Consider the following 26,097-nt stretch of genomic DNA (forward strand, 5'->3'; position numbering starts at 1 on the left):
ACACCGCTTTACTATAAGTCACGCACCTCCGTACACAATCTTAACTTACCTTTTCTCCAAGCACTGGTTATACCCTTGCATAATATATAACTTATAGCATGTTAAATCATACCATTCATAACAACACTTATGACATCTCAAATAACATCATTTCGGAGAACACAGTGCATGGTACAGAAGGCTAATTGTGACAAAGGAGGAAGTGAAAAGATGGGTGTAAGAGGAGAAAGGAGGAAAGGAATAAAGAGTACTAAAGCAAAGGGGAAAATATAAAGACTAAGTAAAGATTAGAAATACAGAAGGTTCTAAAGATAGTAGGACAATGATGGGAAATAAAGGATAGAAGAAATAATGAAACCAACACAGAAAAAGAGTGAGGCTAGAAAGGGGAGGAAACTGCCATAGAGGAAGAGTTAAGATAGTCTGTGACAAAGAAGCAAAAGAGAAGTTGCTTACCAATCTTGCAGTCTCTGTAGTACTTCTCGATGGGATAATCCTTGGTGAAGCCTACACCACCCATCCACTCAATACATTTGCTTGCTGTTAGAGATGCCACCTTGGGAAAGCAAAACAGGTGGTTACCACAGGTAAACATTTTCTATCTAATCAGTTCCTGGAGGGTGGAACCCATCCCTCATGTACTTACGAATGAGAAAGAGAATAATATATTCTATGTGTCTATTATAGAAACAACAGCTATCCTTTGGCTTAGCATAGATGTCAGACCTAATCAAATCACCTACCACTGAAGGGACAGCTACCCTTCTGAGAGATAGAGAGGGGCAATTCACCCCAACTGTCACAGAAAGGGTGTGTAGCCTGTTGAAGTGTAATTGAGAACATTCCTATCTTGTGCAGTGATCAGAGGGCTGACCTTCCCTTTCATCCATCACTGAGATAGCCGTTATCTATTGAAGGAAGAATCCAGAGTATGCACCTATCCTGAAGGAGATGGAACAACTCGTCTGCTTCTATTGGAAGTGCTCTCAACCTAAGTGACTACTACAATAATGCAGATAAGCCAGGCATTCATCACAGAGGGTCAGCTACTGTACACATCTGTGGCAATTATCATATGCACATATGGCAGCAGCAGCTTCTACTCAACACTCCAGTCATGAAGCAGGAACCTACTCTACATAGTTATCTACCCTTTGTACCTCTTGAAGATGGGACTCCTACCCACTGAACTTATCACAGAACGGACAACTACTGTATGCATATATCAGAGACAGCACCTACCTTCTACAAGAGGGTGCTCTGACACTTTTATCTGTCAGAAGGGACAGATGCAAAGGTGGGCTACTCTACTTCACTGCATTGTGTTCAAGCTTTGCATTGCGCAATTGTTGTCATTTTCTGGGCAAGCTTCTGAAAATGTACAGTTGAAAAGGAAATAGATATAGAATGCACTAAGGTGGCATGAGATTAGAAGATACTTTAGAAAAGGTGCAACAGGAATAGCAGAGCATATTCTAAAGTGTAGTGGAGAGTGTGAGAGATGGTATAGCTCATAATATGCATCTTGGGTTTATATTGATCGGAATGTGGAGAATCCATTTTATTTCTCATTGGGACTCAGGAGTTTAGCTTAGCCTTTGGTTTGCAGGCCTGTGCCCCGTCACCTACTGCCTTTTAACCTAATTAGCCTGCTCTGCTTCATTCAATTTATGATGGCTGCCTTTGTTTATAGTTATAAAGATGTATTGATTTGCATTATCAGTGCCACTCCGAGAAGGCGTCGTTATCAGTGTCATGATCAGCGATGTACATAGGTATTGTCATCATGTCCCTTTCTCACTTTCATGTGATAGGAACATAATGTACACTTGTTAGGGATTGTTTACATAATTGCCACCACATGTCTGCCTCCTTATCAGTTGTTTGGGGAACATACCTGCTTCAGGGGTCCTACATCATCCGTATAAATACATCTCACACGGACAAGATAATTAGAGGAGTTCCTTCCAGATACCATCTGCACGGCATGTCACCATGCTGCAGAATTCAGCCTTTGTGTCACCACAGAGTCTGACCTAGAGACCTCATTCCAAGGTAACAAGGGTTGGGAAACGCTTCTCATGGACATGGTACTGGCAGATTACATTTATCATACCTAGCTCTCATTAGGGTAGAGATTAGGTTCTCTTCGCCAGGAATTTTACACCTCATGTTAATTGTAAGATGGTGGGGGTTTTATATTTATAACTCATCTTCACAATTCTGCTTCTTTTACTGTTTAGTATCCTAATCATTGCAGCTCATGCATTTTATCGTAGAATGCAGTCTTTTCAATAAATGTATTGAAAACTCTCCTGCATCTCTTTCATTGCCTGTGTGTGACTGAGACTTGTTGCTAACTAGAGAAAAGGGTAACTGCCGTTCCACCACAATTTCCCTGAGAGGTCTTATCTAGAGTCCATGCGCAAGGCTACCAGAAATCACCTTTTACTGTTTGGGTTTTCGGTGAGGTACTTCTTGTGAGCCACAAGGGTTGGGCTGACAGATGCAACTTGTTGTAGGAGTGGCTCAGGCACCTACAAACAAAAGAGCTGTCTGTCCTAAACCAGCAGCCTCGCATAGGAGTGAGAGTCCAACTACAACAGGAAGAACCATTTTGTTAATGCTTTCTAGAATTGCAGGTAGCAGTCAAAAGACATTAATCCAAAAAGCTCTCAGTTCCAAAGAGTGGCTGTCTGAACAGAGAAGGTAGGGGGGGGCTCAAACTGCAGGTTTGCGTCTTTATACATTGAGGTACAGTTGATGAGGTAACCCTTGAGCAGGTGTGTGGAAAACAGAACAGGTGGTATGTGGGTCCACTTCAGAAGGATGGAAAGTTCAATAAATCAATCTGTCAATTGTTGATAGGTTCTCTTGCAGCTACATTTTGAGTGCTCCGGTGTTTCCAGAGTATTAATAGGGATCCTCTGAAAAAGAGAATATTGGTGGAGTCAAGGTTGGCGAGAACTAATTTAACGGTAGCTTGGACTTTTTGCAAGAACTCCAGGTATGGTAAAATTCTTTAAAACATCTCATCATATGGAAGATTTGTTTGGTCATTAGTATTGACTTGGGGTTTAAGAGATAGTTTGGAAACCAGGTTATGTTATGTTACCCAATTTGTAAAGTGTAGCAAATACCCCCAAAGCACCCAGGTGCTAAGGAAAAGGCAGAACAGCAAGACCTGGGTAGGTAAATCCAAGATTTTTGAAAGAAACAGGTTTTGAGCTTTTACCAGAACAAAGCTGTATTTACTGTGGCCTTGAGTGAGATGGGTAGGGTGTTTCATAATCTTCAAGCCAATTAAAGATGGCCTGACCCACTCATTCAAGTTTTGTTAAGCTGGGGACTGCCACAAGCCTAGAGACAGGAGAACTGTTAGGGCACAGGTGGGATGCTGATCTGGATTTTTTCCGTTACATATGTCCTGATTTGTGCAGAGCTCTGTGTACCAAGCAGAAGGATTTAAAGTCAGTACACACCTCTAATGTGTGATGCAGCAGCCAGCAGTGCATGTGAAAGGTAGGAGCTGGACTTCTGAATAGTACGTAGCAGCATCCTCCCTCTTCACTCTATAAAGTGCTGCTGGCACCACCTCCTGGTGGCTGTGTGGGAGAGGAAGATGTGCATTAGCCAATGATCTGAAATACTATTTGTGTCTCTGAGCACCAGTCCTGTTACTGAGAGAGAGTGATTTTTTAAAAATTGTTTTTTAATCTCAAGCTACAAATGCCAACAGATGCGATGTGTGTGTATCTCTTGCATTGCAGAACTAAGATGTTGTCCCTTCTCCGGTCAGCAAAGTATCATGCTGAGCATGGGGTCTCTAAACTGGTAGGTAAACAAATGGCTGTGTTTTATGCCGATGATATCTAAATGACATTATCAAAGTCTAAACTCTCCACTTGAATAATTGTTTTAATATTCTTTTCTCACAATTCTTTGGATACTTGATTATTAAGTCTACATGGGAAGCATTAATGCTGGCTATGTTCAAGACCTAGGCCTTCCAGAAAGGGGTACCCTCCCAATGAAAGCAAACTCATCTGAAATACTTAGGTATAATTTAATATATGACAGGTTAACATGACCAGAAATAACTCGGCATGGTCAAATTTACAGAGACAGAATCCAAATTATTAAAATTATGTTTGCACAATTTTAGCAGATGATTCTGCTGTTATTAGATGAGGGTAAGATTAAATAATTGGTATGGGGAGGCATGACATCTGGATTGAAAGCATTGACATTACAACTGCTACTCTGGGTTTACGACTCCTTTGAAAGCAGTCATACTCTGAATGCTGGAGAAAATTCTCAAGAGTGGGATAAAATTCACTTTTATGGAATTCCCACTTATTGCCACACTACTAGCCTAAGATCTGGGTTGAGAATAAAGTTGTAGCTCTTGAAAACACTCCACATCTGTAAATGATGCAAGACAAGTGAACATCGTAATTTGACTAGAAATGGCCCCAACACATACACCTCATAGTTGGTCGTAACTTGAGTTCTGCTATTGGGAAAGTCCTGATTTTTGTGTCAGCTTGTCAAATGTTTGAATGACTCTTTCCGATAATAGTAATTTATCTTAAGAATACCTATTACTATCCATAACTTTTATAAATGGTTCTCTCTTCCCCAATGAGGATCACATTTTGCTGCCATATGGGTGCATGGTTCCTAGCCGTTTTTTTTTTTTTTTCCCAGGCATAAGCTCTTGAAGCCCTCAAGAAGCTGTGAAACAGTGCTGGCGCAATGAATGTAGCACGTGCAACGCTTGACTTGTGTAGGCTCTCCATAATAAGATCCAGCTAGGTGGTGTCTATTGAGTACTGCACTAGTGAGCTGTAGTATACATAAATGAAATCTGCAGTAATGAGGTATTTTTAGTATACCATGAACAGGCTCTGCACTAGTGATCTCTGCATGCATATTGTAGGGATACTAAAGGGCACATGTTTTGTTAACTCACCCTTCAATCAGTTGATCATGATGTACTTCACTTTTCAAAGTGCCACTGTAAATATGCATGTTAATCAAAAAGAAGTGAGAAAACATAAATCTCTCATGCTGATTCTGGTACTCTTAGTCCTTGCACTCTCTCACAATCACCTGGACCCCAAGCTGGACTAGTCTCTTCTAAGATGCTACATCCTTATTTAAAAAGTTTCTCCTCACTTTGCGTGGTAGCACCGGTACTCTTGTGTGCCACCAAGGGATGTACTCCATTTGTTCTCAAGCATTGAAACCGTGGGGTCAGAGCATATTCAAGAGAGGGTTGCTGCAGGGTTGTTGAGAAAAAGAGAGAGATAGGGCCAAGAACACCTTAATCAGCAGGAAGCAATTATTAGTATGCTACTCTTCTGCTCTGCCTCCTTCGAAGCTGGCTCAGCAACATCACAGAATAATATATAAGGGTGACAGCATGTGAAGGACAGGCTGCACAAGACAGCTAGGCGAGCAGAAGTACTCACAACTGCCTTACAGCTCAGCACATAGAACATCGACATATATCGCCAACTAAGTAAATTTAATATACGGTGCATGTTACTGCTCATCTACCATTTAAATGCACAGTGAATTGGTACTTCACTTGACAATCTCACAAAGATGGAAGATAGAGTTGCCCTTGCCGACATATGAACATGTGACCAGCACATCAAATCAGATGTCAGTGAGCAATCTCCCTCCTGCATAGATGCACTGAATGTGGAGTGTCAGAAACAGGGTCGTCATGTATGTTGCTGTAGACACAATACACGTGGCAATAGCTACCTATGTTGTCTTTCTGGCTTGAAAGAAAGTCCACCAGAAGTCAAAGAAAGGATGCTCCGAGCTTCAAAAACAATTAGCTTGTTAAAGGTAACGTTTTAAGCAGCTTTCTGCATTGAGACTAGGCTGGATAAAAGTAAAGCCTGGCTGAAAAATGATGTTCACGCCCTCCTAAGAGACAGAGTCAGATCCATGTGTATATTTACATTTGGGGCTTTTGTCCTTTCTTCTACCCTACTGTTGCAATAGATACACAAAAATATCTGGCATAAGTAAGTGTGCTCTTCAAACATGTAACATTTGAGTAAACATTTCTTCATTGTAGCTTTATCCTTGAATGGCGTTTAAAGTCCTTCATAAGGATAGTTTGTTCATAAAGGTAAGTTGTTCTTAGGTCTCAATTAGACGTTTGGTCTAAATTGGTTTCAGAATTCCATCTTAACTGGATCATTTCTTTCTCTGTTATTTTCCAAACTGAACAGTTTTTAAATGCACTGAGTTCCAAATTATCTACGATATAGTAAATGTATTCTATATTCACATTGCTCCTTTGGTATGATTTACCAGTTGCTCTTACAAAGCAATCACTAGTCATGTGAACTGCTACTTACATCATGTTTTATTATCAGGAAAACCACCATCTCCGCTGTACATTTCAGAATGTATAACACCACCAGGATTTGGAGATGCTGCAACATACTACATATGTTTTTACCACCACCTCGATAAGCATTAGTGCAATGGCATTGGATCGGCAACTGCCTTCCAGGTGAGCTATGCAACTCTTGACATAGGCTAAGCGAGTCTTAGCAACCTTTTCAGAACTGGAGATTCATTGTTACCACCCTTTGGCTACATTCACAGTGGTTGTTAAAGGAGTATCAATTCTGCATGTGAAACTGCTTTGCATTCTAAAAATGCATCAGAAGTGATGTTTTTTCCATACATTTATTAACGAGCCTAACTTCCGAGCCAGCTCGTCATGAGATTCGGTCACAAATTCTGAGTGGATCGAAAAATTAAAGCTAGTTACGTAGGACAGATGGCAGGAGCAATATTCCAGCAATTAAGTTCAATCTCAACCAATACAAGGGAGAAATATTATGCAACAATGTGATTCAAGAGAAGCTAACATTCATTGAAGGACATTGCTACAAGGCAACTGATTTCTTTTAGCATGTTATTCAGCTTCTGTCCATATGAGAAGCATGGAACCACCAACGTTACTGCTAAAGTTAGTAAAGTAATTGTGGAGTTGTCCAGAATAATTCATGTTCTCTAGTCATTACCTCTGATGCATAATACTTGGCTATGCAAGCCTGCTTAATGAATGGCTGTCCAGCTTCCCGGAGTCGCGCTGCATTGTAAGTCAAAAGTCGTGCTGCCTCTATTTGTGTAGCAACATGGGCTATCTGATGCTGCATGCCCTGCCAAAGAGAAAGCAAGAAAGAATTACTATGGCAATCTGTGACATCATACCATGCAATAGACTGAGAAACAAATTGTGATTATACCGTTTAATTACCCGCAGTCTCCAGCCACAAAGAAAGCAAAAAATATATATAAATATTTAAGCAACCACCGACACATATACAAGCTAAACAGAGTTACAACTAAGAATACAAATGAAAATAAAATGAAGGAAACAAATGTTAGACAAGCATATCCAGACACACCCAGTGGCGGCGGCTGCAAATCTTAAGGGGGAGGGGCAGCAGATCAAGAGGGGAAGATAAAAAAAAGAAATAAACTTATCTTACCGCCGTCTCAGTCTCCTGTCGCCTCGGTCATCTTCCCTCCAATGACTGTCCCAGAATTCACTGGGACACCAGCACAGGCTCCTCAGCAATCCTGGCGCTGCTTTCATGCTAAACATAGCATGACAGCAGCGTCTGGATTGGTCTGAGCCGCAGTGACTGCCACTCAGACACAGCCCTGGGGTCTGTGCAGTTTTTCTAGCCTGGCTGCTCAATACAGCCGGGCTGGAGAAACCTAAGTGCGCATGTGTGTTTAACCAGCCTGAGATGGCTGACCAAGCACACATGCACACTGAGGTGCACTCTATCCTCTCCTCCCTCCCACCTCCTGTGGCCCTACGCCGCCTCTCCCTGTACTGCTGGCTGAGCCAGCAGATGAAAAATAAAACAATAGTGCAATCGTTTTATTTTTCATCTCCTGGCTCTTGGCCAGGGGGCTGATGCTCGTTCACCACAGCGAAAGATCCACCGCTGCACACACCTATGGGGATAACAAGCACTGGCTAAGACCATAGTTCTGGCTTATTAATAAAAGTGCCTTTTTAATCACTGATTGATTTAGGCACTCAATAAGTTATCACACATGCACTCTGTCCATCAACTTTACAGTCATGCAGTCATTCATCTAGAGACTCATTATTGCATTCACCCTCTGACACACTACATTGAAATACAAATTTACCATATGCAAGATAAATTAAGAAAATACAAGTAGCAAAAAGAAAACATGCTGCTGTCTAAACACAGCAATAACAAAACTAAACTTACCAGAGGGTGTACATGTTGCACTGTTACTGTACACAGGCTATTGCTATGGGAACGTTCCAGCATTGCCGCCTTGCTTAGAACCAACGTGCATCCTGGTCACATTGGAAAGGTTAAACAGTGATACACTGAAACTACATACCATAATGTTCGCTCTGATCTAGGGTTAGTGACCACGCAGAATGCAGCGCAATGCAGATGAAATGAGCAGCAAGCAAACGCCCTGTTAGCATTACCTAGGGAGCTGTACTATCCTCTCAAGAAATAATAGAAAATAAGAAACGGAGCGAATAAATGGAGAGGGAACTCTAAAATGAGGACACTGAAAACTAAAGGATTAACCAACCAGCCCTGACATTGAAGCACCCTCACTTTCAGATGAATGTTCACATGTGATCAGAAAATGCAGTAATTCACAGGGCAAGAGATCCAATTACTGAAGTGGACTGGCCCATTACCTCATTCTGAATTCCATCATGTATATAAGCACAAAGTAAATCACAGTCAGACAGATCTTTGGCAGAAGAGGGCTGACCCAAAAGTCTACTATGTATTTATATGGACATATCTTTATATATATAAGAAAGCATGTATATTTTAATGTGTGCTTTTTAATTACAAGATTCTGGTAGACAGCTAGGCCTATCAGGCCTTCGGAGGAGATTCTTCCATGAATTATCACAGTCTAAATCTTTTACACCTAGGGTTTGTCAAAGGGGGTGACCAACACCAAAATCCTTTCCTACAAAGATCATCTGTGAAACTTAATGCAAAAGAATACTGGTCTACAAGTTTTATCAACGTGGAAAAACTGTCTGTTGACTTTAGCATATGTGTTACATAGTTTATAAATCAAGCCTACCGTCTTTGTTGTAACTTATCATAACAAACCGATCAGATCTATACATCGGAAAAAGCATTTCCTAGTGAAGCAATCCGGTCTATAGGCACTTGTATTGGGGTGTCACTATAACCAGCTCAGGTGTACCGTATTGAGCTTAAGCTTTCCACAGACAGTCATAACATTACAAAAGTGTATACACATTACGGTTGGAAAAGCAAAATACTATCTCTGCTTAGAAAGTCAATGAGGAGTCTCACCGTGCAACATTGTATGTCCATAGTTTGTCATAGTGGGTAATCAGCAGCAAATCTTTACCTACATTACTACAGATTCTTTGATATAAAATACCTATCTGTAGACTTTAATATAGAGTAATAACAATCTACCCTAAAATGCATATTGACTTTAACATGTGACTTTCACAATCTATATTCCGGGCCTACTCCCTTTATCATTACTTTTCTTGATAAACAATCAAGCCAATAACCTTTACTCTTGGATTGGCACCGAAACAAGACCTCCAGTGTTGGGCATAAGCTTTCCCATGAGGCAGCTATGAGGTATACTTCAATAAAGATACACATATGTACAAGCTCCTGGTTGCCAAAACAATATAAAATCCTTCTTATTAGAGCCTAATAAGGATTATCATTGTGCAAAATGTCTATACCCATGATTTGTTTGGGTGGCCAGACAAAACCCTTACCTACTACAGAAACCTGTGATTTTGTGTACCTCCCTGTGAATCATGACAGTGCATTCCCCCCCACGGTTTGTCAGAGAGCTGGATAATGCGAAAACCTTTGGATACTACAGTCATCTGTGATATAACCTGCAACACAATACCTGGGTATAGCATGAAAAACAATGTGCTAAAAACCCACTGGGATGGCCGTGTACGCAAGCTCGGTACAATTATGATAAAGGCTTCCATTGTATTTCTATTTATACCTGAAAGATAGCAGTTCATTATCAAAGATACCATTAAGCTGCAAAGATGCCATTCACAGATATCTTTTGTTTTAGTTCCCACAAGTATGCAATTTTTGGTGACAGTTTTTGCTTCATTTCTCAGGGGGTTGCATGGTGTGTGGTAATAAGAGTTATTTATTAGGAGATAGTTTTCCTAACTGCACTCAAACACCATATTATTTAATTTTACAAAACATTTACATTTAATTATTGTATTTTTTGTGTTAAGAAATGTCACTATGCAGAACAGACAGGAGAAATAATAATATAAATCAACGATATGTTAAATATTAAACCATGTTGCATGTCTTGTCATTATTCAGATTGCAGCTGTCTCACTCGTAGTATTTGTGACATCTTCCTGAGATGACAGCACATCTAGGACACAGTGCTGTCAAACCAAAGAACTTTAGAAAACATTGTAATTGACCTTAAATATTTACCAAAAGGCAAGCAGAGTGAGTAGCTTTAGGCAGTTGTAATACTTGCATTTAGTAACGAGACCTAAACAACTTTAAAAGTTGACACAATTACACAAATATAATTTACAGACACAAAGTAAGAGGGATCCACACAAATCCACGAGTAAAGACCCACAAAAACAACTAACACTCGCACACTGGCAGAGTTACCAACAAAGAAACAAAAGGTCAGGAAAATAAATACCTGAAACTCAAATATCTTTTTCCCGAATTGGACTCTTTGCTTTGTGTAGGGTATGGTCTGGTCAAAGCAGCCTTGTGCTAACCCCAGCATCTGTAAAGGTGAAAGACCTTTAGAAATACAGTTGCAATACTTTCACGCTGTGCTGTCTAGAGAGAGGAGAAAAGAAGAACAGTCCGACTAGAAGCCATATTATAGAAATGAATATCCAGAAGTTGTGCTTGGGATACTATAATGGACTTCTAATAATCATGACTGCAAGCCAACCCTGGAAGAAGGGCAGGTTGTTTTAATATGTGTACACTTGCTGTTGTAGTTATGGTTTTTTTTTAGAAGCTGAGGAACATATATACATATAGGACTTTGTATCTGAAGAGAAGAAACTACTTTTGCACTCAGAAAGGTGGGTCTATCACATTGTCAGCAAACAAGCAAGTGTGTAAAGGACATGTGGGGAAAAACAGCATGAGAGGCATACCAGACTATTCACCACACTCCGTGAAGACTGAATGTGACATTTCAAAGTAACACAGCAACCTGGTGCTATAAAAGGATGGGTTTTATTTAAGCAACTATTTGTACATTAATAATTTTAATGAGGACGACTTAATTTGAGTAGCTGTGTTAAGGCTCAAGCAGCATGTTTAGTTTCTCTTTCAACTCTCCAGAAACCCAAACAGAATCACCAAACATGCAGCATCAACAACTTATTTGCTTCTCCATTCAGATCTGTCACACATTCCTTACTATCAGCAACAGACCTTGCATCACATATTAGTCTACTGACTACACGTCTATCCCTTGTCGACCTTAATCTGATTTTCTACGAGATTTTACTGCTGCATCTGACATGGAGCTCATCTCGACTCGCAAATCAGTCAATCCATCATGCGCCACCATCACTTCCGGCTACAAACTGTCAAAGGTTCTCGTCCAGAGTCCTTCACAGTCTAACTATACATTCAGCAATTTCCTAGAATCTAGCACCTACCAACACTGTTTCAAATCTGCAGTTGTATTTACAAAACCTACAGCCTACCCTTTCTCGTCTAACCAGCACCACGTTCTACCTCAAATAGATAGGAATGCCTAATTTAACTAACATAGCTTTGGAACAATCTTCTCAGTTCTCTTCATTCCGGTTTTCGTGCCTTTCATTTAACATAACCACATTCTAGTATGTAGACAACTTCATCTCCTCAGCTAAACACAATTCCCGTGTAGTAATGGATGAAATGTACTGCGTTTAGCACTTCGTTTTAAAGTCATCAGTCTTTGGAATGTAAATCAAAAACATTTTGAGGAAAATTTAACTCTGTGCAGGATGTGCACCTGGCAAACCTCCCAAAATGTTTATTCATTACAAGGTCTGATAACCTTTTTACATAATTCATGAAGATCAAACATGGAGGGTTGAAACTACCTCCCTCCCTTAAAAAAGGTGGGGACTTATACTCCAACCCACCTTCGGGAAATGTGAAGACGTGTAAAATATAAACCTTCCTTGGGCAAGGAAGGAGGTTGTAAAATTCAACAAATGTCAACAAACACATCGTTGTGCAATGGGAAAGGGATGTAAGGAGGTTGTAAATAAACTCCACCGCAGATTATAAACACAAATCACATTTAATTCACAAGTACTTCTGTGACCGCAGCTCACGCCCCAATCAAACTCACTTAACCTTAACTCTCACCTGCCATATACTCTTTTCAATATAAAATACATTTTCACATATAAACTATATGGACGTCTGCATGTTCGTGGTCAAAAACATTCAACACAATTACATAGTATACAATATTAGCAATTACACCAAACCTGTCTTGTGAGGGCGTGTGCACGTTTGTATTCAAAAATGCTTTCCTATTACAGTTGCTCTTTCCAATTGACCCATTGCAACAGAGCTGAGACACAGCAAATAACCATCGACACTACTTAAACAGAAAGTCAGTTTTTCCATAAATTGCTTAAAGAAGAGCTCAATGTGAGTCAGTATGAGACGTCAAGATGCAATTTAAGCTGAAAGAAAAGAGCTGTTGCATCTTGTCTGGAGTACTGCAGTTCAGATCGTTTTCTCTAAATGCGAGAGGGGAAAGAAACAAAGCTGTGTGCACGCGCACACATTACGCAAACCCAGTGCTTAATTTGTGCTTGTTGTTTCCGGTGCTGAGCACCGGCCCTTGTTTTTGAGGGCCGGGGCTTATTCTTCGGCCTCAAGCATTTGCTGCGAGCAAAAGACACATATGGGAAGGACGGACGAAGGGAAAAAGCGTGACAAAGGGAGAAAGTAGAAAGCTTCAAGAGTGAGCAGAAGGGGCAGGGAGTGGCTTTAAATGGATTGAAGAGGCCCGTGATGGCTTCAGGATTACGCTGCCTCAGTATTCGGTGTTCTCACATTTAATTGCAGCAGCCGCCTGTTTAAGAGAAGGGAGCACCGGCACATTTTTATTTACAAATTAAGCACTGCGCAAACCTCCTTTCAAACTCTAACCATTGAAATGAGTTACGTTTTTCTTATTTAACATACTTCAATTTGTAGGGAAAAAAGCATTCCATTGTAATGAAATTCACAGGTTTAGCTTTTAACTTGGTATACAGAAACTTCAAAGATTTTTAGCAGTATGAATTTAAGGGCTGACCCTCTTCACCAAACTCATGGCCCATCAGCTCGATTTAGAGGTAGACAGACATTAAGTATGTCAACAACAGAGTCCACTATGGCTGTGTCGTTGACATACTCCTCTGATGGGCTGATTGAGTACCATCCATCGGAAATTCGTCACCCGACCGTCCGCCCAATTTAGAATGGGCAGTGGTATTCCTTTTTAGGTCAAGCGTGAAATCGCTTCGACCTGTTTTAAGTACTGTGGGCTTTTAACCACGCCCACCGAGCATCCATCACTTTCACTCGTTTGTGAACTTGCCTTTCAAAAATCCTTTATCATTGATAAATGCTTTACGTTTGTTCCTTCTTGGGGTGGTTTTGTTACCGCCTTGCAGACTGCTCCTGTTACATGGATAACTGCATGACTACCAGAACGTTTAACTGAGAGGGAACTTCTTTTTTTTTTTGTGTCTCTCCTTCACGCTTATGCTCATGGCAGCCTTGGAGCTTTGAATTGGCTCGCCTATGTCAACTGTTTTACTTTAAATTTTCAATTTAAGTGGCAAGAAAAGTCCAGTTAGGAATTTACAATGCTAATAGCTCTAACTCGAGTAAACGTAAGACCCCTGGTGTTGAAAATGCTTGTTTTTTGTGTGTACAGTTCAACACAGCCGAGTATTTTTACAGTTTTGGTGGAGCTCAGAAGTTGGTGGAACACATCATGCTGAGGTAGTGATGGCCAAGCATAGAACTAGGGTCTTCTGATTTGTATTGCTTGCTCTTCAGAGATTTGTACATCACTTCAAATAATTTGTTGGTAATGTTTAGTGGGCTAGAGGGATATATTTGTGGTTATTGGTGATACTAACCTATATTGGTTTGTTTAGTGGAGATAAAAGCTTGATCCCACCACATCCGATGTGCTCCTAAATTTGATATTTCAAATTTTAAGTGCACATGAGTGCTCGATCAGCTGCTTTCGCTAAGAAAGGTGAGCAGCATAGTGAGAAGGTATCACAGGAAGTGGACTGGTGCAGTGGTTTTATGGTGGTGCCATCTGTAGTACAATTGCCAAGTCCCCTATCCTCTCCTTCCTTCTAATTTCCCCTCCTCAAATGTAAAGCGCATATCTACCCAATAAGGACCTCCGAACGTTAAAAGGGAAAGCAGATAGTCGAGGTCTTAGCAAGCATACTCAAACAGCCCGGTCATAAGAGGCTTTCTTAAAAGGATTTCAGAGAATTTGCAAAGCATGGGAGGAAGAAGGTTACACAGTTTAGGTGTTAGATGAGAAAAAGAATGACCCCCCACTTCTGCTTTAACGAAATTTGGAAATCGCTCCTAAATAAGCAGTAGATTATCTAAGGCCCTTGTTGGTAAAAGCTGTATGCGCAAGACATGGTGCTTTAAATCGAACCATTTATTTTTTTTATAACCGGAAGCCAATGAAGTTTGACCAGTGAGTTTGAAACCGAATGATGTCTCTGGAGCCTCAAAAATAGACTGGCAGAAGCATTTTGGACAATCTGAAGTCTTCTGAGCAAGGATTACCCAGATGAAGTGCATTTCCATAACCAAGGCAAGATGTTACTAATGCCTGGACCATGGTTCTTTGGGTGATACTTGGCAAGATTCCCACCAACTTTCTGATTGTTCTTAAGAAACCAAAATATCCTGCCACTAATTTCCTTATCTGGAGTTCAAAAGACAGCTTATCAAACCATATACTTCGATTTTTGATGTTTTAGGCTGCAGCTGAGGTCTGAAACTATCTTGCCAACACTTAGGAATGCAGTAGTTTGGGTTATTTTCTACAACCATAGCCTCCATTCTTGTGACGTTAACTTTTAGTCAGCACTTGGCCACTGCTAAAATGCATGGCCTAAGACGTGCTGCTTTAGAATGCTGTTTAGGATCTAGGGAGATGACCAGTTGTGTCATCAGCATAAGACACGAGAGAGAGCCTGAAGGACTGAACTATGTCTGTGAGAGGGCAAACAGACATTGAATAGTGTAGGTCTCAAAGAATAGCCCTGTGTGACTCCACTTTCGAGTGATAAGGGATATGAGTAGAAAGGCTTGTATCACACTTGAAAACTCAGATACTGAAGAAAATAGGCCAGTCATTTCCAAGCCCGCTGTCTCACCCACAGATTGCATAGTCTCTCCAGCAGACCTGGGCTGGAGACCTTATCAAAGACAGCACAATGAGCCAACAAAATTAAAGTTGCAGTTTCTCCTAGAGCCAAAAGTACCTATTTGGTGCTGAGGCAGAACCCTGTCTAAGAGTGATGGAGCAGACCATTCTGCTCTAGAAATTCAGATAGTTGCTAGTTAACACGCCTCTCTAGACACTTCTCTAAAAAAAGGAGTGAGATTGGCGTATAATTTTCCAATTGTAAGGGATCAAAAGTCATTATTGTTTTTAGTAAAGGTTTAACTATTGCATGCTTCCAGGTTTTATGCACCACTCCACCAAACAAGGAATGGTTAAAAATTACCTTTGCTACCATGAGAATGATTTCTATTGCATGGTTGAGAATATAAGGCGGAGCGGGATCTAACAGGGAGCCTTGCTTACCTTTGTTAGCCAGAACAGCCATATTCTCATCATAAATCAATAAAAAAAAAGCAGAGTGTTTCCCATTGACTCTAGACTGATTAAACATTTAATCTAGAGGAACATCCTTTACTTGGACAGGAAAGGAAACGTATATGGCTAATATTCTCCTAGAGAAGAAAGTAGATAGTTTATTATATCGGGCTTCTGAAAGAGCAGCTACTGGGTTCTTTGCTAGTGGTTCAGTAAAGGATTTCACTTTTGTAAACACTTCTTTCACTGAGTCGGCAGCATTATCAATTATCTTAGCAAAAAAAGTTGCCTGTGTTCTTCTGATAGCATAGTCATAGGCTTTAATTACTTTACTACATTCCTCTTTACTAAAGGTGTCAAAGACCTTACTCCAGGTTTGTTCCAAAAATTTACATTGCTTTTGTAAATCTTGTAAATGGGAGACATACCAGGGGGGCTAGTCTCTTAGCCACGAGGCCCTTGCGCTCTCGCCATGAACACTTTTGTTGAGAGCAGTGGCAATCCAATATCTGAAAGTCTGGTCTGCTTCCATCACAGATTCTTTACTATCCTATTTTGAAGAAGTTAGAAGATGCTTAAATTCTATATAGGCCGAATATAGACTGGCATCTGCTCATACTTGCCATCTTAGAAGAGGGACTCTGCATGCGATGACACTAGTATTGGGACTACCAAATGGTCTGACCATATCACCAGAAAAGGAGTATTAACACTTTAATCACATATGTTAGAAAACAGCAGGTCAAGAAGGTGGCCTTTCTTTGTGTGTGTGTGTGTGTGGGGGGGGGGGGGTTAGGGGGCTCACCAATTGTACAAACTGAAGCTAAATTTTGTATTAAATTGATGGCTTGCAAACATTGCAACTCTTCTAAATGAATGTCAATGTCACCGAAAAGTGTAACATCTACTGGTTTAAGTGCCTGAATAGCTCAAACATCAGGCAAAGCTTATAAAGACGATGTATGACACACAGAATAACGATAAATAAGGCCCCATGAGAGCACATATATGGCCTATAACTTTATAGTGAACATTATACTTTCAGAGTCAGGTAGCAGAAATGGCTCAGCTTAAAGCAACCTTACAAACAATAGCAATTCTGCTTCATTTCTTCCCAAAACTGTCAAATCTGACAATTTAATATCCCGCAGGGATAGACTGTGATACATCTGGAAGTGAACCCTCATTGGGCCAAGGTTCAGTTTAAACTGGAAGGATGTTGCAGTCTCCAGAAGTACGACTCACTTCTGTTTTTTTTTTTAAATTGTATTAATGAAAAAATCCAAACTAAGGAACACAGCAGGTTAATTGCCCAAAATACAGTATACACAAAGCATTATTGGTGAAAATAAATATGACAGGGAGCAACAAAACAAACAGTATCCAAATTCAACACAGAGGGGGAGCACTGTGGTAATAAGTTAAACACCCAGGTCAAATACCCATGAAATAGCCTGCAAGCATTACACAAATCCAGAGCCTCACTGAGCCCCAAAACCCAGCTCAACCTCCATCTTCGAGCATCATTCTCTAACAAATTCATCCCCAACAGATGTTCAGAAATTCCCACCACTAGTTTCAGGGATCGAGGGCCCCAATCGAGAGCAAGGAGTGTGCCAACACCAGTCTGGCCAAAAAGACTGAAAAGAAATATAAGCTGTTGTGAGGATACATTAGTAGCTTTATGGGCACATTAGTAAGCCATAGGCCTGCAGCTTGTGCCCTTTAGCCTAGTTGCAATTCATTTTATACATTATAATTTTATGAGCAGAAGAACTATTCTGCAGTGATGTTTTATTTTCCTTTATCCTGTATGCTCTTAGCACAGAAACTATTTTCATTCCTTGTACTCTGACATTCTTGTTCTGTGCTCTGCTCAAGGCCGTCTCCAATATGTTGCTGGCACAAAGTGGAACACCGCAATCTCTGCCACTTCATGGAAACATGCGTATTTTATGCTAGGACAGTTTTTCTAGAACATTTGCTGTTTTATTATAAAACATCTCCGTGCCCCCTTTACATTAGAGGGAGCGTTCCAGCCAGAAGTTTGCTAGCGCATACTGTTGTTTCACTGCAGCTGTCTGCTGAGACTTGAAGTCTTTATCTGCCTACATGAGAGAGGACTCTCAGTAGACTAACAGCCCTCTTCGCTACTGCCAAATCCATTTATGAGCAATGGTGTCTTCCTAGGGATTCTGAAGGGCAGATTAGGGCTAACACTGCTGTGCTCTAATATAGTACCTTAGTTGCTAAGAACGGAATTCCAACAACTAGCATTCTGACACAATGGTGGTACTTTTCTTATGTTTCACTTTCTATGTCACCGCATAATTATTACTATGTTTTATCATCCTAATCATTGCAGTACATGCTATGTTATCTAGAACGCAATTGATTCAATAAAGTACTGTTTGTCTTTGCATGTGTGAGATTAATTTAACTGAGAAAAAAGGATGAGATCTGTTGCACCACAATTTCCCTGAGAATTCAGAATGTCAAGCGCACAGCTGCTGCAAATCACCACCACTTTATGTGCTGGTGAGGTACTGCTAGGTGGCCAAAAGGGTTAGGCCGACAATTATCACAACTGGACTATGTTACCCACAGGCTGGTGCTACTGCCGCCGGAATTCAGGAGTGTCATTGGTATAATGACAGCCAACACATCAAAGCCAGCCAGGTGTTGAGGGCTAACCGACGAACAACCCAGCATGACCAACTTCAAGCCCCAGACTACTGTTCGATTTGAGATGCTGTTGGTTTTCACAAAAACGACAGCCCAGTATGAATGCAGGGTAGGACAAGAGGCGAAGACATGAACCATATAGGCCTCCTTGAGCATACAGCGAAATCAGAATCACTCGCTCACAGCTTCATGACCCAAAGGCAGTAGGAACTTTAGCATAAATCATTGATGCATTTAATTTGACAAAGCTTAATGCATGACTCATTCAAGACTGTCTGCGCCAGGAGGTTATGAAGCCTCATGTCTCCAGCCGTTACCTCAAATTTCAGGAGCTTGCTCCATTTAGGCACCCTTTGCTAAAGATGATCAACAGCATAAACACATGAGAAAAAAGAGATTAACCTCTAGATCTAACCAATATTTCTCTTCACAGAAGCTTTCATCACCAACTCTAATAGGGGATTGTTGGAGCAGCTAATCTCTTCTTTAATAACACTAGAAATTATATGTTGTACTTGCAAAACCCTATAAAAGCCAGTATGAGGAAGGTAAAACTGATGCTGCACGTTCTCAAAAGAAAGACAGACTTCCTCCGCAAACAACTAACCCTTAATAAGAGCCCTATCCTCTCCACGTTTTCCGGAAAGCACTCAAACACACAAGTGTAATTTACGATAATACTCTAAATATATAAATTTATTAATCAAGGTAGTATCTTGAAGTATTTGCTTGAGAGATTCCCAAATAAGATGAAAAACCTGCACAGAGTTCTTTTAAAGTACAGTGTCCACTATACCGACCCCTGGAGCGATTGAGTCCCCTCCAGGCAAGAAGTCACTAAACATACACGCCAGCTCCCATGCACCCCCCCCCCCCCCCCCCTTCCCCCAGCCCAAAACCAAACTGAGTTGAGAGAAGATCGAGGTGAGATATTAAAACTGCAGGAACTGGAGAGAACCTCCATCATATTCCTTAGGCTGTGGAACAAACTGTATGTTACAGCAAGGCTTCATATAACACCAAATAAACTTTTGCAAGGAAGACTATCTTATTGAAAAACGTCAAAGGAAGAAAACGCCATATGCATTGATAGCTCTATCCCCAGATAGACAGCTGACTGTATTAATCTCTTATCCTGAACGGGGGGAAAGGGGGAGGGAAGTCACATTAGATAAAACCTGAGTTTTATCAGAATTAAGCTTATAGCCAGACACTTTCCCGAATGAGTGGGTGACCTTCTCATTGGCCCTTAAGGCTCTAACTAGATAAGCACTTAATACTGATACACTGTCTGCATAAGCTAGAACCTCAACCGATGTTGCTGGATTTCCTCTGCCAATTTGAGAGATTAAATAAAAGACTCAATGTCTAAAGTGAACAGGTGAGGGGTAAGAGGACACCCCTGCCTGGTGCCACGGGAAATAACAATGGAGTCAGAAAGAGATACCAAATAGCGAATCTTTGCCTTCAGACTGGTGTAAAGTCAACAGACTCTGGAGATAAAGCCAGAACAGAGTCCGGCGGCAGTCTACATGACTTCCCAGAGGAGGGGCCAGGAAACACAGCTGGAGGACTCAAGGGTTGTTATTGTCATACTGACATGTGAGGTTGTATTGTGTTCTGGAATAAAGACATGCTGGCCAGAATTAACCAAGCCTGTGATGACAGCTGATAACTGATTAGCCAGAATTTGCATATAGATCTTTGAGCCGGCATTAATGAATGAAATTGAGAGATATGAACCACAGAGAGAAGAGTCTTTCCCTTTTTAAGGGAAGATGATTATATTGTTCTCACCCTAGGAACCTGACCAGACGCATCAAAAGAATTAAACTAATTCCACTGGACCGGGGCCAGGATATGCAAGAAGGTAACACAGAACTCCAATGAAATCTGGTCAGGACCAGAAGCTTTACCCTTGGCTAGGTCAATGACAGCCTCCATCTCAGTCATCTGTGCGTTTAGATTAGCCCTCTGGATGTGGCTAACCTTACGATCAAGATACCTCCCTCCCCCCAACAAATTGAGAGGTAGTTTGAGCAGACGAAAAGCAGTCCTCCAAATGCAGATCCTGATAGAACTGCCAGAAAACATCATTAATTGCAGCTGGATCAACAACTAGCTCCTTTTTCACCGTCCTGACCTGCTTAATGGTGTTGAGGCTGGAACAGTACTTCACTCTAAAGGAGAGCAGCCTCCTCATCTCTTCACTGTTCTTGACATTTGCCTATCCCTGGAGTTTATGACCGCCTTGTCTCTAAATTACCTCCGAAGAGAAGCCCAAAGAACATTCAACTGTTCCACAAAAGCATCAGTTCGGGGCGCAGCCCTACCAATTACACTACGTCCCAAACTGGTCTCTAGAATACTAGGAGTCCGGCAGGCCTCAGTCTCCTCAAACATTGCCTCTCTCCTTTGGCGGGCAGCAAACTGGAACGTTTGTCCCCGACAAGAAGCCTTAAGGGCCTCCCGAATAACAGTGGGAGTTGCCAAGCCGACATCAGCCTCCAGGAACTCATGTAAATAAAAGCTCATAGAAGAGTAAGAGTTATAACCCTCCTCTAAAAGCAGTCTTTGCTTAAACGTCAATTCCTGGAGCCCCAAGAGCTGAAGGGAGCCACTGGGTTGAATGAACAAAGATACAGAATTATGGTCAGCTATGACTCGGATTCAGCACCATCTCTGAGGATGAGACCAGTGTGTTGGTTACTAGAAACCTATCTAAACGTGAAAGAGATTTATGAGGGGCAGAATAGAACTGAACGCCGGGTTCATTGGAATGCTCAAGGCATCAAGGATCAACAAGCGCATACAAAGAGATGAGTTGTTGTTGAGGCTTCCCCCAGAAAGCAGGACACCGCTGGCCGTGGACCTGAAACATAGAATCTTTTTTGGGGTATTGTGGCACATTAAAGTCCTCACAACAAATAGGGGCAGCGACCAGAGATGGAGCTCGGTCAACAAGGATCATCAGGTCATCATTATTTTGTCCACAGACAAAACCGATAGCAAAGTGCAGATTATTCTCCTGGATAGTTGCCAGAAGCCACTGGCCGCTCGGTCAGCCTTTTGCCTCAGGACCCCCCCCCCCCCATTTGCTGTTCAGAGCCAATAATGCAGCACCCATCTGAGCAGAGGTAAAACAAGAAGTACAATACACTCTGTAGCCAAGGTCCTTTAACAAAGGAATATCTCTGTGGGAGCGGTGCGTCTCCTGAAGGCAGATGATTTGCGATTTAAGTGTGTTTAGTTCCTCCTGAAAAATACTGCGCTTGTGTGGCGACTTGACCCCATTAATATTTCAGGACAAAATATGCAGTTGCTGGTCACAATACCTACTATAACCAGCCATTATTACCATGATTTCAAATCCATGAGCTGCCCCTCAGATATTCAAATGTCTGCCATAATGTCGTGTGAGTAACTTTCCATAAATCAAAGTTACTATTATTCCCCAGCAAACCACTTTTCTCAACATCACACTTTCTACTTTTTCCAACCCTACAACCTGAAAACAAAACAGCCAACCCAGAATACCAACCCATAAACCCAACCCGAGCCCCATCCCCGCACAACAGGTTCCCGATCTGGTAACCCCCCCCCCCCCCAATGCTTTGCCCTAGTAAAAGGACCATTAACCCCAGCACTCAGAGCCACCAACTGTTTTAGCTGATAGCCAAGGTTAACCAATCGTCTGAAGCCCCCCCAAGTGCAACAGAAAATGAGACCAAAACAGAAAAATGATAGATCCACTGCCAAAGAAGAAAAAGAGGAAACACATTTTAAAATATCATGACCTACCCCCGAAGCCCTCCAGAGGGAGTCCCTTCCAACCTGAGTCAGTATCAGAGACTCTACCCTCTTGTAGTAAGAACCACCCACGATGAGACCTGCTCTACCTAAAGAAATGGAAGCGTAATTAAACATGAATCATGTAGCAGCTCAAGCTCAGTTCCCATGCTGCCATTTAGTTAGCAACTCCTGAACCTTTAGGCTATTCTAAAAAAAGTAAGTATGGCCTTTGAATCGAATCCGCAAAGTTGTGGGTTCCATAAGAGAAACGATTGCCCCAAGCTACTGGATTGCCTGGATAAGCTCCTGGAGCTGCCAACACCTCACAACGTTTTGATTGCACAAAGCTGAACGAACAAAAAAAATATAGATATATCTACTCCACATGCAATAATAGGTGATTTCGATGAAGCTGCTCTATAAATCTCCAGTTGTAGATAAGAATGGCCGGGGATACCGAGAGGACACCCCCTTGTTTGGATGCCTGAATGGAATGTGATGTGCCTTCTGGATTCAATCCTTGTCCATGTTATTCAATGTAGGAAGGGCTTATTGGAACAGATGGATGACAAATTCCTTAGGATTTTCTCCATCAGTTCCTCTGTGGAACCCCAGAACACATAGGCTATTTCTACATGATCTGTTCTCCACATCTTCCACCCCAGATGAGAGGCTGGAAAACTGAGATTCATGCTGAGTAATCACAGAGCGATTTTCCTCTATCACCAGAGGCTCATCTGGGACGTCTCCACCGCCCCACGAATGGATTGAATGATATCCATATTTTTAGACAGCTTCCGTAGAATGAACGGTCTCTTTAAGTGGCAGACTTCAATGGCAAAGATTCTTTCTGAAACTCCCCCCTGTGTTGCAAGAGGAGATGGGAAATAGCGTTCAGGATGGGAATGACCTGTGGCAATGATGGTCAAGGCGAGGGAGGAGGATCATCCCCAGGAGCCTGATCCTTGGAACTAGGCTAATTGGCGGCTGGTGGGGTAGTAGGGGGGAACAGACACAGGTGGAGAGCGATTGATGGGGGTTAGCTTCATCCCACCAGGATCCCATAACAACTCTTCTGCCTTGTCGAGTGAAGGAGCGGGGTCCAATACCCCCTGCTCAAAGGATGCTGTGACAAAGTCTTCCAGATGAACAGCTGACAACCCTCCAAGACTACTCAAATATTTCGAGGGAAGCATGATGGTGATACCAGGGGAGATATCTGAGCGCATAAGAGACTACCTTGAGAGCGCTGGACAAGTGTGCTTTACTCCTGGTGCTCGTTATTCCACTTAGAGTGGCTAAAGCAGGAGGAGGGGGCAGGGCAAGGAATGAGTTGAATGTTCTCTGTGGGCACAGAAGCACTCCTCTACCCTATCCGGATAGAGACAGACTGGGACATACCAGCACTGTTATTAGGAGAATCATCATCGTTTGCCATTCCAAGGGGCCCATGGTTCAGGTAGGAGAAACCAGGGCCAACCCCATCTCGATCAGATAGGTGAAGAGTGGCAACTCGAGACTGAGCAGAACTTTTGCCCCACCACCCTGCACCCCTTGCAGCTGCTGAGAGTGATATTGCCCTGCATAATGAGGAGAAGCCGCTTCTTGCCAAGCTTTGTTAGAGGGTGAGTGCCAGTTACAGCCAGCCATGCCCTCTCTTCAGTACCCTCTTATCCGGCATCCTGCCCAGTGAGCAACCAATGAGTCTGAACTTAAGCCACAATAAGTTTAAAACTTCGCTGGTGGTCTCTGTGTTCACAGCAGTCCACTCCTGCTAACAGGGAATCACTTGCAACAAAGTATGCAGCAGCATAACAAAGAATCAAGCCAGGAACCGAAACAGCTACCAACCAGTCTTGTAGCGAGGATGAAACCAATCTAATGGAACCAGAAAGAGCTCTGTCGATACTCTCTAAATACCTTGTAGGAGTGGGACCCAATCCTACTCCTCATCAGAAAGCAGCCAGCACTCCCTGATTCAGCAACCAAGAGCAGCACCATTCCTCCAACATCAAGAAACGTGGGAACACCAGCCACAGCTCCTGCACTGCTTCTCCACGATGCCTTTACCAGCGCGAAACGATCTGCCTGCTCTCCACTGCGGTGCCGTTCAAGCATGGACCCCCCCACCCCCAGGGGTGAGAAGCCTGCTCCATGCGCCACTATATCTGCATGGGTGTGGAGGGCATTACAATGTCAGAACACCATCACACTCTGTTGCAGCTCTCCGGGGGTCAGACCCAGGGACCGACTGCACTCAGCAATGAGCTGCCATCGTACTCCTCCATCCCATCCACTTCTGTTTAAAATATGCTGTTGCAGCAACTCACAGGCTTGTTGTATATGATAGTGGTGAACTTGCTGCAAAAAGCCATAGAGGAGTGGCAGCATCAAGTCTGGTATCGTCTTGAAACATAGGGAGCTTGCTTTTTGGTGGCACTAAGTGGAATGAGGTCTACCACGCTTGCAGTTTGCGCAATACGAAAAGGAGAGGAGCCATTTTATTTTGGTCTTTGGGACAGTACAGTATTCTGTTTTCAGAGTTTGGGGATCTACTTTCAAGGTGGCAGTTTTTAGTCTTTTGGGCATTTTTAGAACTAGTTGAATAAAAGACGTAGAGCTCTATGGATCTGCACATTCAATCAGGAGCCTCGGGGATACACCATATGGGAATGAGTATTTATGTTATTATGGTGACACAATCACATGAGCCCCCCCTGGAAAAACTGATTAACGGGCTTCGAACGTTGTGAAGGTGGCTTTTGGATGGCTCCCCAAAATATCTTGCATTTAATGGCAATGTAGCCTTAATGATGAATTGTATTAACAGTAGTAGTCTTCTTGTGCACTTTGGTGAAACAGAGGAGACGTCTATGCAATCGATGGAGTCTTACCCTGAAGCTTAATATGAGTCTGACTCACTCTGGAGTAGTCACAATAGGATTGCCGTGCCAACAAGAGTTAGAATGATAATGTGGTGAAGTCAATTCTTCTTGACTAAATACATAGTAAATAAGAAGGAAGGCTGGTTTACTAGGGATCTTAGGTTGCAAACCAAACCAAACCTAAAGGCTATTAAACCACCTCAATAAAAGGAAGGGTCTCAGGAGTCTCCCTTGAAAAAAAATATTTTTAGGAAACAAAAAGAGCTTAAGTTGATCTTCTGTGGATAGACGCAAATAACATCTTGGTGCATAAAGACTAAGAGGTTTAGGAATCGTCACTGCTCTTTTGATATGGCCAATTATCCCAGGTAGAATAGTGGTATTCCTTTATTTGTGTACAAAGTTAATATAGGGCTATTATACAGATCTGAGTCCACATCTTCTGGCAGAATTTGTGAGAGTTTCACTTCTTCAATACCCGTTATGAAATTTGTAGTGTGTTTTTAGTGATCTTTTGAGAAGTACGAGCCCGAACTCTATACTTATGGTACTTTACAAAACTGACTTTCGGGTCCCCTAATTTTCTCCACTGTATCGGAAAATTTGTAGGTTAACAATCAGCGATTGATGGGGAGGCCATCTGCTTTGTTCCATCTATAGAAAAAGGGGGGATAAGCCCAACCCACCAACTTCAAGATTAATATGTTTTTTTCTATTGTCCTATACACCATACAATAAGAACAAAGCTGCAATTGTTGCA

The 26,097-nt window shown here is 41.9% G+C and overlaps 1 protein-coding gene across 3 annotated transcripts in view; it reads right to left on the reverse strand.

Annotated features, from left to right (window-relative positions):
- Nucleotides 1-26,097, reverse strand: part of ACADSB (acyl-CoA dehydrogenase short/branched chain) — a 179,725-nt gene that overhangs the window by 8,541 nt on the left and 145,087 nt on the right. For 2 of the 3 annotated variants that reach the window (XM_069239141.1, XM_069239143.1), the window contains exons 8-10: nt 10,780-10,869; nt 7,065-7,202; nt 457-556 (exon numbers count right to left, since the gene is read on the reverse strand). In XM_069239141.1, the coding sequence (XP_069095242.1) occupies nt 457-556; nt 7,065-7,202; nt 10,780-10,869 (328 nt within the window). The remainder of the gene's footprint in view (nt 1-456; nt 557-7,064; nt 7,203-10,779; nt 10,870-26,097) is intronic. The other variant, XM_069239142.1, reaches the window with a different exon arrangement.

This window comes from Pleurodeles waltl, chromosome 6 (genome assembly GCF_031143425.1).
Source record: "Pleurodeles waltl isolate 20211129_DDA chromosome 6, aPleWal1.hap1.20221129, whole genome shotgun sequence".
In the NCBI taxonomy this organism is placed as follows: domain Eukaryota; kingdom Metazoa; phylum Chordata; class Amphibia; order Caudata; family Salamandridae; genus Pleurodeles; species Pleurodeles waltl.